The sequence below is a fragment of the Ambystoma mexicanum genome, chromosome 7p (assembly GCF_040938575.1).
Source record: "Ambystoma mexicanum isolate Mex_15411 chromosome 7p, UKY_AmexF1_1, whole genome shotgun sequence".
In the NCBI taxonomy this organism is placed as follows: domain Eukaryota; kingdom Metazoa; phylum Chordata; class Amphibia; order Caudata; family Ambystomatidae; genus Ambystoma; species Ambystoma mexicanum.
The window spans coordinates 81,135,955-81,152,547 of NC_090939.1; the positions used below are offsets into that span (position 1 = coordinate 81,135,955).

The window sequence follows — 16,593 nt, forward strand, 5'->3', positions numbered from 1 at the left end:
AACTCCGAGATCTTACCCGTCTCTAGCACGCTCCGCTGACTCGTGTTTCCTCGACTTGCAATCAAGATACAAGAGCACAGTCAGTAAAGTTACCTGTGCACTGCTTTCCTGCGCTGACCCTCGCCGCATCTCTCTTTCAGCAGCGCGGCGGCCCCTCGCACGGATCTTGCTGCAGAAAAGACTCCCACTGCTTTTCCAAGCTTCGCCCACCCATACAACTACGCGCGTCTCGCCAGCTTACTATATACGCACTTGAGCATGGAAGAACTCTTAATTGTTGGCAGAGGCCCGCAGCTTCTCCTTCGACACACACGACACCTATCGGCAGATGAGACCTTATTAACATGTGTATATATAGCGCATAATTGGTAGAAGGCAAGAGAACCTTGCTACTGTATGGTTTAGTAAAGTTCGACAAGAATATTGGGATAGCAACCAGTGAAGCGACTGGCGCGCTCACCTAGCTGCTGCATGGAAAGAACAGAGGTGTCAACAGCACCTACCACATCAACCAGGGGTAGCTGGTCTACAGCCGCCCCTCCCCCAGTGCCTACCTAACTGGAGGGAATAGTTGGCAGATCCTCACCATCTTCGCGTTCCATCGTCCGGTAATGGCATACTCCGGGAGTGACTAAGAGTAGGGGAGGGTTACAGGAAATGAGAGGGGATAGTTTGCGTATACACTAACTTGTTCTCCTTGTCCACATCATCCTGGGAGAGTTACACTACCAGCCCCCAGGGAGGAGGGTGTCGCAATACGAAGGACAACCTACATCTGAAAGCCCATTCCCCTCACTAGGCCTTTCTGGTGTTGTACATTACTCCAATCCCAGGAGACCTGGTAGAGGAGGTGGTGGACCCACGGCACTCCCACTGGCTCCAGAAGGTAAGACGAGCATGACAGAATCCAAGCAGTATTGCCTAGCAAACATGTGCAAAGACCCTCAGACACATCCTTCAGGTATCGGGTAATAATATTGCAGCAAAAATGTCGCGGTAAAAAAATATTGTGGCAAAAATGCTGTGATTTGATCCGGTAAAAGTGTGCCCCTTTATACCATTTAAGGGGAGCGGAGGTTGTGGGGGTGTCCCCCGCTCCACTTAAATGGTATAATGGGTCCAGGGGTGTCCCCCACATGTTTTACATGGATTGCTGCGCAAAGACGGTGGCATTTTTGCTGCGTTACTTTGTTACCACGGCAATTTTTGCTGCGATTTTATCACATGGAACCATCCTTCACAGCCAGATAGTAGCATTCTGAGATGCAGAGAATGATCCACCTGGGCAGTGTCTGTTTGGTCACAGCCCTGCGAACACGAGCGCCAGCGTAACCAATGAAAAGCTAGTCATTCTTCCTAGTCTCTCTAGTATGAGAGACCTAGAACTTAAGGGCCCGCACCGGGTCCAGACGATGGAATCGTTCCTCTACATTGGATGTGTGAGGCGGAAGAAAATACAAAGAAAGATGCATCTTCTGAGAGAGATGGAAATCTGAGACCACCTTCGGCAGAAAAGAGGGTCTCACTCTCAACCTCACCTTCTCTTTGGGGAAAAAAACTAATATGGAGGACAATGCCTGGCGCTTACTTGCCCATCTCGTGGAAGTGATGGCAACCAGGAAAATCACCTTAAGGGTGAGTTACCTAATAGAACAGGAATGAAGGGGCTCAAACAGAGCGCCTTTAAGAAATGTTAAAACTAAATTCAAATCCCATTCCAGAACCACAAACTGGCAGGGAGTTAACTGGTTATTATTTTTATTTGTATTTAGTTCATAAGAACTTTTACAAATATATTTAAACATACAATGACAATTTTAAAACTATTTGTAAAGCAAACAAATAACATCTACAAGTATAAATATCAATCCCTAAAACAAACACATCAAATATAAATATAAAAAACACCTAAAATACAATTTCAGATTTAAGTTTAGATTCGTCCAGCAAATATCTAAAACACATTACAGTATCTGACAATGACCTAAGATCCCAGTATATTCGAACATCTGAAATATCTATATGCATACATACATAGCTAATACCGATTTAAATTTTCAATCAAATTTTAAAGTATTTACTAATAATTTCCCACAGTCTAAACAACGCAATATGTACTGTTTCATAATCAGTGTTTAGTCAGTAGTCCCAAAGCTATTCAGAATTAATTGAGTCATAACAAGCCTACAACCTGTCCAAAAATACACATATAATTGGATGCCCACTGTGTACACTCCGTAAAAACATGTGCTGTCTCCTATTTACCGTGAAGTTTACAAATTCAACTTATTCTCTCTTACATAGGCATTGTGGTGTAACCACCTTGTATAGCCAACAAGGGGAGTTGATTTATACGTAAACTGAGTCTAGAACTCTGTATCGCTGGAGTAGGGCTCCGCAATACATAGTGTTGGGGTTTTAAATCGTGTGTAACCAGGGCCACATATTTATAACTCTGTAATGTGTAGAGATGTTTATAGTTCATTACCCAATCCCATTTTTGCATTTTATCCATGTAAATATTTTTCAGCACCTGAAAACCTGTGCCCCTATCAAAATCTGGGAACCAATCAATTCTAGCAAAGCACTCCAGGTTCAATTTCCCAAACCAAGCCTTGCCACACTTGCCCAAAGTATCAGACCCATAATTACTGACTAACATTCCCAGAAGAGGCCATAAGGGGTTACATTGTGATTTAATATACAAGATCCCTCTGCGGATTAGCAATTGGGTACGCAATGCAACAAGTCGTAAATAAGCCATACAGTTAGACTGGGCCAAGTTAAGCATCCTCCTCCAGAAGTTACCCTCCAAAAGATCGAGCCATGATAGGTCACTCAGGACCAACATATTAAATATTGCCAATTTCAGTAACCAGGGTGACCGGATTTACACTGACCCGTGACAAGCATGGCTTTTGTTTTATTCATGTTAATAACAAGGTCATTTTCTTTAGCATATTTCTTCTTCATTGGGTGGAGTGTTGGACTATAACTTCTTCCATATGAGTTGAGCTAGCAGATCTGCCCCTGTCAATCCTCTTGTTAAGTACTTTAAGGATGTATTACCATAAAGTTAATCCATTTAAGACACCTGCATGGCTTGGAAGTTGAATATTTTCCAAAGCCTCATGTCATTGCCCTTTGAACACATGCATTCTGCAGGTTTCAGATCTCCAGTTGAAGAAAATATTCTTGTTGCAATAACTTCCGCACTCTGGGTCAGTGAATAGGCATTTTCATCATCTACACTGTAAATCAAATTTCATTTGGACAAATGTACTCTTCCATTGCATTTAGTTACTAGCGCAGGTGGTCTCTGACCATATTGTCAATAAGTGAATCTAGGAGTTTTCTTGAAAGATCCCTCTACAGTGGTGGAAGGATTGCTCCATACCATCACAACTTTTCGTGTGCAACCAGGAAGGGACACTTGGTCTCTAAAGTTGCAATAATCAGATGGATTGTAGACTGCATTAAGTTCTGCTATGTGGCAGCCAAGCAACAATTACCAGGCATGGTAACACCTCTCTGTAAGAGAAGTCTTTTTATCAGCAGCCTGGAGATCTATGAGTGCATTCTGAGAGCACTGTTTCATGGGTAAATGCACAAGAACGGATACCATGCTGAACCAAGTGGCCTTGAAAATGATCTTCAAATGTGCCCGTCGCCCAAGTAAATATTGTCCACTAGTCTGTTTATATTGAAATAAGCATGTGAATCTATAAACAATCCAGTGCTGGAGAATGTATGGTTTCTTACCTGTAAATATAGTGTTCTTCAGCCTTAGTGACTTTTATAGATTAAAATGCGATATTCCTCCCTATCCCTCCCCAGACTCCTTTGAGTGGGTCTCTTGTGGTCAGGTGCTTTGAATCGGAGGTTTGAGTGAGAAGGGATGGTGTTACAAGGTCAGCATGGCTGTGATAGTTTGGGGTAGAGGGTGCTGTGCCACTTCAATGTTAGGGAATATTCAAATAAGCATATGACTATATAAAAGATAGTGCTGGAGAAGTAGATTTACAGATAAGTAACCATTTATTTTGACTTGCTGTACACAGTACCCTTGCCTCCATCCCCTCTACAAAGAAAGGACTGGCCCAAGGGCAGAAGGGGCAAGTCGTGTGCATTGGCATGTCCACATATGCACCTCAGCCATTTCATTTTTTTCAAATCCTGCTGCACAGTACTCTGCAGTCCCATCTCCACCCAGGAAATCCCACAAGAATGGAAGAAGCAGGCTATGGACTAGGCACACTGTATTATGTGGTGAGTAGCCTTCTATAATATTTTTGAAAGGAAACAAACTTCTGTTAGTTTATGTGATGTGCCAATGTGTAAATTGATTAATCTCTCACATGGGGACTTAATTAGTATTCCAATTGTATTCAGGTACTTAAACAAAAAAAAGATCTCAGTGGCAGACAGTCCCTGTGTGCCATATTATAATCTGGAAATTGAAATAGACTTTTCAATCTTTGAGTATGATCTTAACAAATGGTTTTGTCCTTCCAGAGGTAAAAAGCGATACAACGGTTTGCCAAACGGCCCTAAACTCCTAATGGAACAGATGCCTGCAGAGAAGGGCATCCCATTTTCTGTTAGCATGAGACACGCTTTTGTGCCTTTCCCAGGTAAGCGTTTTTATTCATGCACCCTTCTTGAGGGACAACATAACTGTATAAATGGTACAACTGATGGGACAGGGGAGTGCAGTGAGGTTAGATGTCTGTGTTCTTATGACATAATCTATCAGGAAAGGTTTATCATTTGGTGATCTGTAAAGGCACATAAAAGCAACAATGACAGTACAGTCAGGAGCTTTGTATTGGTTAGAAATTGTTTGTGATCTTCCATGACATAATTAACAATATCAACTGGTGCTTTTTGATGGTATTAATAAAAAAATATATTATGCACCTTATGCAATACATATATATTATATCCCCATACAGGCCACCCGGCAGGGATATTGCACAAAGAGGAAAAGTCTTCTAAAAAAAAAAAAAAAAAAGAAAAGAAAAAGTTACAGGCATCTCACATGTCTGAGCAAATATAGTGTGATGCTGGAAATGCATTGGAGGGACAAGGCCTCTTTGTCCTTTACCTCCTTAAACTGAATGTTCTGCTTATTTTCTGCCCAGTGCAGTCTGGACACCTGGCAGTGCAGCTCTTCATTCTGTTCTTGGTGAACAGTACCCATGGGATACCGTTAGGGCAAGTTGGTCATCTGACAAATTACACTGATGCGGTAGTGTGGTTTCACGTGTGCTATTTTTATTTTTCAGCACCTCAACAGCCTCCGATAGCCCTATGTATCGGGTCCTGTTCTGAGTGTTGTTATAGCACAATCACCTCTGTGGTGACCCCTCTCCTTCTTCCCCAATCGCTTGCCCTTGTAGTTCAGGGATTGCTCCACTTTTGTCCTCAGGCTAGCACGTTGGCTGTGTTCCACTGTTGTGGTCTCTTAATGCCAATCCAATCTTCTCCCAGAAAGTTCTTCTGAACAACTTGTAGCCCGGGAGCGTCTGTCACAAGCTCCAGCTATTCAATGGAGTCCCCGGGTGGCAGCGATCCACCTGGCCAGCAATATTTAGGTCTCAGCAGCACAGACTGACCCTTGCTCTACTTCTCTGTGCCGCTGATGCCTCGGAAAGTACACAAATGTCCCAGCTGGTTACCCTCTTCCTCGACAGTGTTCTGTGTTCCTCACCAGCTTTCAGGCTCCATATCGTTTCTCCAGCATAATGACCATTCCTCTCGGGTTAGTGTATTTCACTTGCAGCAGAGGCTGGCTCCCTTCTTTCTAGCTGCTGCCCGCTCCAGTAGTCCTGTATGCCCATATGAACGCCTCCTCGCTGGCGTTCGTTGCCGTCATTCCCCTTCCTCGGTTTTCCTCGCTCTGCTCCTTTCCCCTGCAGCCAAACTTTAGAGAGAAAGCAAACCTTATTAATACCCGCCCGCCAACGGTCCACCCCACCTGATTTCCACAACTGTTCCCACTTTACCCACCCCCTCCTGATTGTGACATGCATCCCGTTTCGCCAGCATTCTGCACACTGCTCCCACTGTGCTCTTTGGCTCTAGTATTTTAAGCGTCTAGCAGCCCTGCAGCCTAGTTAATTAGTGACGCCATCTCCCCCCTTTTGATATACTGCTTTCACATCACAGCCCCGTCCCCCCCACCCCTTCACCAAGCCCTGTTGTTCGCCAGGGCATGAGCTTGAGCAAGGAAATCCACCTGCGCCAGCAGTTTACCCGGCCGATGTACTGTCTTAAAGGAGAAGGGTTGCAAGGTCAGAAACCATCGCAAAATCTGGGGATTTGTCTCTTCATTCATGGCCATCCAAACCAACGGTGCATGGTCCGTCACCAGAGTGAATTTGCAGCCCAAGAGATGGTATTGTAGAGATTCAATAGCCCACTTCACCGCCAAACACTCCTTCTCAATAGTGGCATAGACCTGCTAATTTGGCAACAGTTTCTGACTGATGAGCAGGATAGGTCGCTCCAACTCATTCAACTCGTGAGGTACAACGCCTTTCCCAGCTTATCCAGTAGATCCTCAATCCGGGGCATTGGATATGCGTTGAATTTTGATACCTCAATCAATTTCCAGAAGTCCATGCAGAATCGGATGCTTCCATTCAGCTTCAGCACCAACACAATTGGTGAGTACCATTGGTTGTGAAAGTGCTTGAATACCCCCATATCCAGCATTACTTGTATTTCTTGGTTGACTACTTGAATCCTGGCTTCCGGGATCCTATAGGGTCGTAATCTCACTGTGGTTCCGGGAACAGTGTTTATCTTATGATAACCTTTCGTGGTCCGACCTGGTAATCCGGGGTGTTGCTAAGGGGGGGAGAGGGTAGGTCAGTGCTATCATAGGGGTAGGTTCCACCCACGTCTTTAGGAGGTTGACGTGGTAGGTTTGTACTGGGAATCTTCCGTCTTCCCGTTTGACTTTATAGGTGACTGGCCCTAGGACTTGTTCTAACGTATACGGTCCACCAACTTCGTGTTTTCGGAAGTTGGGAATAGGACCAAAACCTTTTCTCCCACCTGGAATCTCAGAATTCGGGTCCCTTTGTTATATTGGGTGTCTTGTAGGCATTGGGCTTGATGCAAATGGGTGTGGGCAATGGCCTGAAGTTTCTCAATCCTTTCAATTTGTGAGCATGGTCTGTCAGGGAAACCTCTTGCTGGGGTTGCACTTCCCATTCCTCTTTCGAGTAGGGTCCTTAATTGTCTGCCGAACATCAGTTCAAAGGGGGCAAATCCAGTAGAGGACTGCAGGGTGTTCCGAAGGGTCATGAGAATCCAGGGAACTAACCTATCCCAATCCTTGTCTGCAGGCGTCAGGGTTTTTCTCAGCATCTGTTTGATGGTCTGGTTACACCTCTCCACCAGACATTCGGTCTGGGGATGGTAGACTGGAGTTTTTAGATGGTCTATGTGTAACATTTGGCACACCTGCTTGAGGGTGGCTAACAGAAAGTTGATCCCTCGATCCATTATGATCTCCTTGGGAATCCCCACTCAAGCAATGAAAAGGCATCAGTACTTCAGACTTGTTGGGTGGTGATCCTCCGCAGGGGAAAAGCCTCTGGGTACCTGGGGGCATAATCCACAATCACCCGCAAATATCTATGGCCCCAGTTAGTGGGGTCCTAGGGTCCCACAATATACATCCCAATCCTGTGGAATGGTTCCCGCATTAATGGCATTGTTTGTAGAGGTGCTTTGAGAATGATAGATTTGTTGTTCCTCTGGCATGAGCCACACTGTTGGCAGAACCGAGTGGTCTGAACATACACCCCATGCCAAAGAAAACAGGCCAGGATTTTGTGAAGTGTCTTTTCAGATCCCAAATATCCCTCTCCCACCTGTACATGGGCCACTTCTAGAACAGTGGACCGTAATATGGTGGTACTAGTTATTGCCTAAGAAGCTCTTCATCAGGTTGGGGAACCACCTGGCAGTACAAGCCTTTATGCTGGGTGAAATAGGGCCCGTGCCCTTTTCTCTCCTCCTCAGTGGCCACTCGTGCATTCCGTAGGGTCAGGTCCAGCTCATGTGCTAGTCGGTAACTGTACCCCTGTTCATCGATCTTCCAATCGAAGGCGACCGCCATCATGACTTTCTCATGCCACAGCCTCTGCATTTTCCTTTTCTCAGCACAGCTTTTGCTAGCCCATCCCGGTCGTGCTTCTGTAATCTCTCCATGAAAGGGGGCGCTGTCCAACCAACTCTCTTCCAAATGTCGTATAATCTTAGGCATTGCAGACACATCCTACCCTACGGCTAGAGATTCAGGGAGCATGTCTGCTTTGATTTTTAATTGTTCTCCCGCCAATTTGACCCTGATATTTTTGGTAGGATATGTATTTACATCACCATGCATACACCAGATCGGAATCCTTCCACCCGCACTTCCATTGCTCCTACCAGTTGACGGCTGTCTGTAAGCTTCCAGAGTCCACCAGGGCTCTTGTGGCTATTCCATCTACTTCTGCCTCAGTAGGGAGACTGCAGTCTTGGTGGAAGCCCGAAGATACTCTGAATAATTCCCATCCTGGGTCGGGTCAAACATCCCTATCTCCATAGGCTTCGCCTTAGTCTTCCTCAGACACATTTGGGCAATATGGCCCCATTCTCCACACTCATAGCATTGCGGACTCCTCTGTAACAGCATATTGGACCAGTTCAGTACTCCTCCATCGGCCTCTGGTTTTTGGGGTATGTTGTTAGACCCCCTTCCGAGCCCGCTTCGGCACAGATCACTCCCATGACTCGACTAGTCTGCCCATATGTCGTTCGGCCCTGGCAAGCCTTTTGATATGCAGAAGGAGATATTGACTGCTTCCGCCAGGCTAAGCCTATGGTGTTGCTTCACCCATCTCTGGACTGGAATCGTCAAAGCCTCGACAAATTGTTCCAAGACGATTCGCTCTGCCATTTCGTTTGTTGTCATGGTTGCAGTCTGACAGCCATTTATCCGCCAGTTCCTCTAACCTGTAGAGCAATTGTCGAAGGTTCTCATTTGGCAACAATTTTGTTTCCCAGAACTTAATCGGTGGGTTTCCTCATTGTGGCCGAGCCTTTCCAATGCTGTTTTCTTCATATTCACATTATGAGTGTCCCCAGTGGGATTAGCCACCTTGTAGGCTCTCTACATCTCTCCCGTCATCAAGGGGGCAATGTAATGGCTCCATCGCTCTTAGGGCCACTGACATTCCTTGCCACCCACTCAAAATTTACAAAGAAATTAGCCGGGTCGTCCCTGATATATATTTTTGCAACACTGTGGCAGGTACCTGTCTCTTCATATTGGTTGCATACAACAGTTGTGCCTGTTGCACCTGCAGAGCCTGCTGAAAAGTCTGTCTATCCGCCTGAGCCTGTTGACTCTGTAGCGCCTGCTGCAGTTGTTGGCCTTCTGTCAATGCTTTCAGGATGGCCTCCATGGCATTGCTCTTCAAATCCCACCGCTGCCGCCACTTGTCACAAGCTGGTGATCCGACAACTGACACAGATGCAGTAGTGCGGTTTCACATGTGGTATATATATTTTTTTTTGCCTCTGACAAACCTGTGTACCATGTCTTGATCTGGGCATTGTTACAGCACAAACACCTCTGTGGTAACCCCCCTCCCTCTTCCCTAATCACTTGCCCTTGTAGTTCAAGGGTTGCTCCACTTTTGTCCTCGGGGGTTTCCGCGTGTTCCGCGATCCGCGGTCTCTTAATGTCAATCAAATCTTATCACCGAAAGTTCCTCTGAACAACATGTAGCCCGGGAGCGTCTGTCACAAACTCCAGCTGTTCATAGGAGTCCCCCGGTAGCGTTGATTCACATGGCCCGCAAGTCTTAGATCTCAGCAGCACAGACTGGACCTTGCTCTACTTGTCAGTGCCGCTGATGGCTTGGAAAGTACACAAAAGTCCCAGCTTGTTACACTCTCCCTCGTCGGTGGTGTTCCTCGTTCCTCACCAGTTTTCAGGCTCCTTATTGTTTCTTCAGCATAATGTCCATTCCTCTCGGGTGCGCATTTCACCTGCAGCACAGGCTGGCTCCCTTCTTCCTAGCTGCTACCTGCTCCTGAACTCCGGTAGTTCGCTCAGTATGCCCATATGAACGCCTCCTCGCTGGCGTTTGTTGCTCTCTCTCCCTCCCCCTCCTTGTTCGCGCCACTCCTTTTCCCCAGAGACGAACAGAGAGAGAAAGCAAACTTCATTAATACCGGCATGCCACCGGTTCACCCCACTAGATTTCCCCACCTGTTCCCACTTTAGCCACTCCTTTGCCTTTCATCCCCACCCTCTCCTGATTCTGACATGCATCCTGTTTCAGCAGCATTCAGCACACTGCTCCTGCAGAGCTTGCTGTGCTCCCTGTCTCTGGTATTTAAGTGTCCAGCAGCCTCGCCTCCCAGTTCATTAGTGACAGTCTCCCCCACCCTCCCCCTTACCCCTTTTGATATACCACTTCCACCTCACAGGCACCCATGGGTAGGGGTACAATCCTGTACCCCTAGTGTATCTTTTTTACGCACATGTGTTTTGCCCACAGAACTGGTTATGGGCTGGTGGCAGCCATATGCTAATGTGACCCTGGCTCTAGGTATCCTCCACTTTTTGGATACCCATCCCTGCCATAAATGGATTCCAACACAGAGACAAGATGGCCACTGGTGGCATCATGATTTCCTTTGCTGTACCAATTTGTTTTTCAAAGTTGTGGGTTCACCCTTGGGGTGGAAGCTATCTAAATGTTTTATTTTGTTATCAACACTTGAAAGCGCATCTGTCGCCCAAAGGCGTCATGGGTCTTTACCCTAAGCAATGTGCGCACTGGCTGAGTACCCACAAGAAACTAAAAAAGAAATTCAAAGCCCGCCGGAAAGAAAAATAGGCCTCAATAGCACGCAGGTGAAGAGGAAGAGAATTTCAAGCCCTTGCCGCAGCCACTGAGAAAGCACAACCTCCAACCCGAGAGAGCCTACACCTAGGAACTGAGATAGTCAAAGAAGACTGGGGGAGGACTGCTCTCGGGGAACATAAGGGCAAAACTTCACCTGAAGATATTCTGCCCATTTTTTGTAAAAGGCTCTGTGTACCAAGCACAGAGACTTAAAGCTCACACGTTGCTCAACTGGGAGCCAGTGGAGCTGCTGAAGAATGGGAGTCATATGTGCACCATGCGGCGAAGAATCGTTTCTATCAGCCATGTTGTGCAGCAGCTGGAGACGGTGGAGCAGATAGTGCGGTGCAGCCAAATAAAGCACATTACAATTATCAATTCCACTGATTACTAGTGAGTAGACTACAGGAGCATGACATTTAATTGTAATATAAGGCAAAACCTTGCGTAGTGTCTGCAGCTTGAAGTGACCATTTTGACAAGTGGCTGACACCTGATCCGCCATGGATAAAGAAGACACAATCTTGATGCCTAGGTCTTTGACCGATGAAACTGGTGTGGGCAAAGGGCCCAAACTAGTGGGCCAGAACTCTCAAAAGGATTAGCGGTACCAACTACCAGCACCTATGTCTTCTCCCCGTTCAACTTAAGCCAGTGCCTGGCCATCCATCCACCCACAGCCTCCAGGCAACTCCTCACCCGAACAGCCGTATCAGGCTGAGAAAGGGGGAGCCGCAGAATAATCTGTGTATTGTCGGCATAGGGGTAGCACAGGAAGCCACCTACGTGGATGATGCCAAGAAGCGGCTGAATGTAAATGTTGAACATAGTGGTAGACAACGAGAAGCTCTGAGGGACTCCACATAACAGAGGTACAGGTTGAGACTGAAAAGGTGACAGAGAAACAGACTGTGAGCGTCCTGCCAAAAAAGCAAACCAGGCCAAGCCCTGACGAGATAGGCTAGCGGCAGAGACTGGAGACCAAGGTGGGGTGGTCCACTGTGTCAAATGCCGCCAAAAGATCTAATCTAATAAGGGTGTAAGGTAGAAACCTGTGCAGTTCCCTTAGGGACCACTGCAAAAAGTTTAAGACTACAGGAGTAAGCAGTAAACCCAATTGGTAGAAGTCTGCACCACCCAGATTTACCTGGTAGTTGTGGCTGAGCAGTCGGACTTCTCTCAAGAAGAGTTTGGCCCTATTGTGTATACTCTACATACTGCCTAAGACACAGTAGAACAAGCAAACACTGACCAGAGCTTTGGTATAAAAGTATATAATTATTTATTTAAAAACACACTTATGAAAATACACTGGCACTAATATATCAAGCAAGTTCAAAGTTCAAACACAGTCACTATAAGTATGTACACCTCCCTAGTTAATTATTCGACAAGTCTAGGCTAAGACACCACTTATTTAGCAAAACAGACGTGAGCGCGTAACCGTAGATGGCACTCCAATAATTAGTTTAAAAAGGAAGAGAAAAGGCAGAGTAGGAAAATAACACAGTACCAACACTTTTAAGAAGCCAGAGCAAGTCAAGGAAGGCAGGGTCTACTGTTGAGCAAAAAGTTCATAGGCCAGGCCCACTCTTGGAGAGAGCAAGGCGGAATGTGCCCAAGATCACACAGTGGAAATGCACTCAAAGTCTTTGCAGAAAAGTCAAAAGAGGTTGGATCAGTTCAGAAAGGTACAGTTAGCAGGTCTGAGGTCAACCCAGTTAGAAAGTCAAGGATTTACTGGACACCTTGGACAAGGGAGACCTGTTGCAAGGGAGACCAGGCGGGACACAGTACCTGAAATGGTGAGAAAGCTGCAGCGGTTGCAGTTGTTCCTGGCAGTGGGTGCAAGTCATGGCTTCAACCAGAGGAAGAGAGGATCTCGGCGAGGAAGAAAGCTGGAGGTCGTTGCACTGCCAGGGAAGAAACCAGCCGCAGAGTTTCCCAGTTAAAAGGTACAACCCTTTTATTCGCGGTAGTGGTGAAGCTTGGCTATCCGGCCGCCGAGGTGCTTGGCACGGGCGATTCGACCACAAGACGTCCAGGAAGGCGAAAAAGGTGAACTGGTTGGTCCCACCAGCTCAAAGGGAAGAAGACTCTCCTGGAAGAAGATCTCCTCTGTCGTCGGGGAAGGGGTGAGTTCGTACAGCAGGGCTCCACCGGTGGTGTCGTCGTTGTAGATGGCTCAGCTTCTCCCCTCTTCAGATTCTTTAGGTCCTGTGGCGACTTCTGAAGTTCCAGTCCCCAAAGCCCTGCTTTTATGCAGAAAAACCCCCATTCAACAGCCTGGCTGTCACTCAAACATGCTAAGTGGTGAGCCGGGCGGCTCACCACTGGGCCAATCACACACAAGAGTGCGATTTGAGTTGCCAAGGCAACTCAGTCCAGGGTGCCTAATCCCCCTCGCACACGTCCTGTTGACCCCAGACAGAGTGGCACCATTTGGAGGGCTTCTGTGGAAAAGCCCACCAAAAAGTGGAACAAAGGGCTCGACTTGGGTTAGAGTTTCAGAGGCGAACACAAACGCCATTTTAAAACCGAGTCCTGGCACGTGGCCCAACCGGGGAATAAATATTAAATAAATAACCCGGCGGTATCTTTAACATTGCACCAAAAAGTGGTGCGTTTAAAATGAGTGGGAAAATCCCATAGGAAATATTCCGGTGGAATATTTCGCATGGTATCCACTGCCACCAGCCAGAAACTCAAACAAACAAGTTGCAGTTACCCGTAGATAAACTGCACATCCTCCTATTATTGATTCCTATAAATTCATACGTAGAAAACGTTACCTAATCCTCTCCAAAAAAAACACTATTTAAAAAGAGTATGTTTAGGACACAAGACAGCATGTCGGAACTAATTTCTTTCAAATTTATTTCATCGTATTTTAATTGTAGAAAACTTTTACAAAAGAGCATATCAAAAATATTAATAAACCATCTATAAAAAAACAATTGTCAAAAAATACACATTTTATCACATCAACCAAAAAGAACCTCACATCTCACATATTCCTTACATACTCTTTCATCCCCATACATACAAACAACCACTCATACTTGTGCAAAAAAACGCAATCCTGGTAGTTTTGTTCTGTGACTCAGAACATCCCATCCATTGGGTTTGACACTTTGATAATTCAAAACATGCCTATTTGACACTATTTTGTTTATAAAAATATATAAAACACAGGGTGGATATTCCAAGGTGATTATTCATGGACACACATTAATCCCCATACTTTGTCTAAATGAACCCAAGTTAAATCCAGCTCTGGGAGGAGTAGGCTCTATGGTATTGTCGACTCGAGTTTCGGGCCGCCAGAACGGTCTATACAGCATCCGTCTGGTGCACCTCATCAGGACACATACATTACAAACAAAGACAATTTCTAAAAACAAAGTTCCGATTGATGTTATTTGACAAATTCCATTCAATTTCCAAGAGCTAGTTTCTTTTGCTTCACAAAGTATTACAAATGGTAATCCAAGTATATTTTTTCTTCATAGTCGCTTCCAGATTGTAAAGAACCTCAGGTAGGTCTCCTCGTGTGTTGTACACAGGCTCCGGCCAAAGGTTACGTTTTCTTCTTGGTTATAATGTTGTTGTATCTTGATCCGCAGAGAAGTGGTATTTCACCCCGCCAAATATATTGCAGGCCGGTTGGGTCGAATGTGTGAAACCAATAGCGCGTGATCCCTGTGTTCTTTCCAAAGGAAAAGACACTGGATGTGGACAGTGTCACACACACAAGGTGTCGGTAACCACTCGTGTGTTTTCTTTGGAGTCGGCAAGCCGTCTCAATGGAGCAAATCCCGGTTCTGCAGCGCTACTATACAACGCTGCATCCAGAAACTCGACCCTGGGAAATCGAATTACCCCTACCAGTACTTCCACAATATGATGGTTTGTACTGTTTCTGTTCCCAATTAGAGACTAGTAAAGCCAATGCTGACTTTACATGCCCTGGGAGACCATAGTCAGTCCCAGGGAATGGAGTCTATGTTTGGGGGTCACTATGACACCCCTGTGTTACTGCACTGAGGGTGCTGTGTAACACACATACCAAAAACACATGAAGCCCTATGGGGTAAAAGACCCCATAGCCCATAAAACACATTCACAGTCAAAGGACATACTCAAATCATGCCTAAGAGTGGGAGAAAAAGAGTCTCACTCTTAGCAGGAGAAAAAAATAAACCCCAAAAATCCAGCAAAACTGCTGGGGGACTCACTAGGTTTGGGAAATTAGCAGAGACTGGAGACCAAGGTGGGGTGGTCCACTGTGTCAAATGTCGCCAAAAGAGCTAATCTAATAAGGGCACCCACCCCGCCCTGGTCCACTAACTGCATCAAATCATAAACTATTGATGCCAAGACAGAGTCAGTACCTCAGCCCAGGTGAAAACCGGATTGAAAGGAGTCAAAGAAGGCAGATAGTTCAAGAAAATAGCCTAGAAGACGAGAAACCAGAGACTCGAGTAGGTTTCATAAGAAATGGGCGCAGGGAAATAGGGCGAAAGTTAGAAAGGACCAGTGGATCCAAATACTTTTTTTTTAAGAAGCTGGATTACAAGCGCGTGCTTTAGATCAGGGATGACCCCTGATGAAAACTAATTAACTGCCTTCACCAATCACTGGATAATTACACTCGACACATCTTTCGATATAGAAAACGGGATGGGGTCAGAGGGTGATGCCAATTTTAGCTTTTTAATGGCAGTTAAAATGTCCAGGCCCGTAAAAGTTGGGAAAGTAGACCAGTCAGCTGAAGCTCCACAGTCGCTCAAAGATGGATAGGGCAAGGTGGAAGTCAGAAGAATAGTAGTAATCGCAACTATTTTATCGTCAAAGAACTTAGTCAAGCAGTCACAAAGCTCCAGCGAGGGGGGACGGCGGGGGAGACTAGTTTGAAGCTTGGAGCGAGTAGTCGATATACATTCTGTGTTGTGGGTTTATGGTTTTGGTTGTGTGACAAAATGCTTAAGCCTGCCCTGACTGAAACTAGAATGAATGCATTATGGTGCACTGAAAGGCTGGGGAGTAGCCCCCAGTCCACATGCTGTGTTGTGGGTGTCTGGTTTCTGGTCGATAGCCTGAATGCCTGTGTGGGTGCTCCCTGTATGAATGCACTTGTGTGTGTGATTGGCTGGTTGAGCCTGGCTCAGCCTGAGTGAATGTGGAGTGTTTTGTATAAGACAGGTGGCTAGAGACCCATCCTTGACATTTGAACATATACTTATACTTAAAATCCCAGAAATTCAGAATGGTCACATAGCAGCATGTGCTCGGCCAACTGGAGAAAGGGGATTTCTTGATGTAGTCAGACCTGGAGGACGCCTATTTCCATGTACTTGCTTTGTGGTGCAGGGCCAGCACTACCAGTTCAAGGCCCTACCATTTGGCTTGAAGTCAGCCCCAAGAGTGTTCCCAAAATGCCTGGCACCAGTGGTGGCCCATCTGCGTCTACAGGGTATACACATATAGCCGTATCTTGGCGACTGGCTGGTATGCGCCGTCTCACGGGAGCTGGCCGAAGAACACACGAAGACGACCGCCCGACTATTGACGGATCTGGGATTCTCGGTCAACTATCCGAAGTTCTGCTTAATGCGATCGCACAACGCGCTGATCCTCATTGCCAGACTCCTCACAGTGTCTTGCA

At 46.1% G+C, this 16,593-nt stretch overlaps 1 protein-coding gene across 1 annotated transcript in view; it reads left to right on the forward strand.

Moving 5' to 3' along the window:
• Positions 1 to 16,593, forward strand: part of POLQ (DNA polymerase theta) — a 1,553,125-nt gene that overhangs the window by 1,349,831 nt on the left and 186,701 nt on the right. The window contains exon 25 of the mRNA XM_069635828.1: positions 4,516 to 4,634. Within this exon, the coding sequence (XP_069491929.1) occupies positions 4,516 to 4,634 (119 nt within the window). The remainder of the gene's footprint in view (positions 1 to 4,515; positions 4,635 to 16,593) is intronic.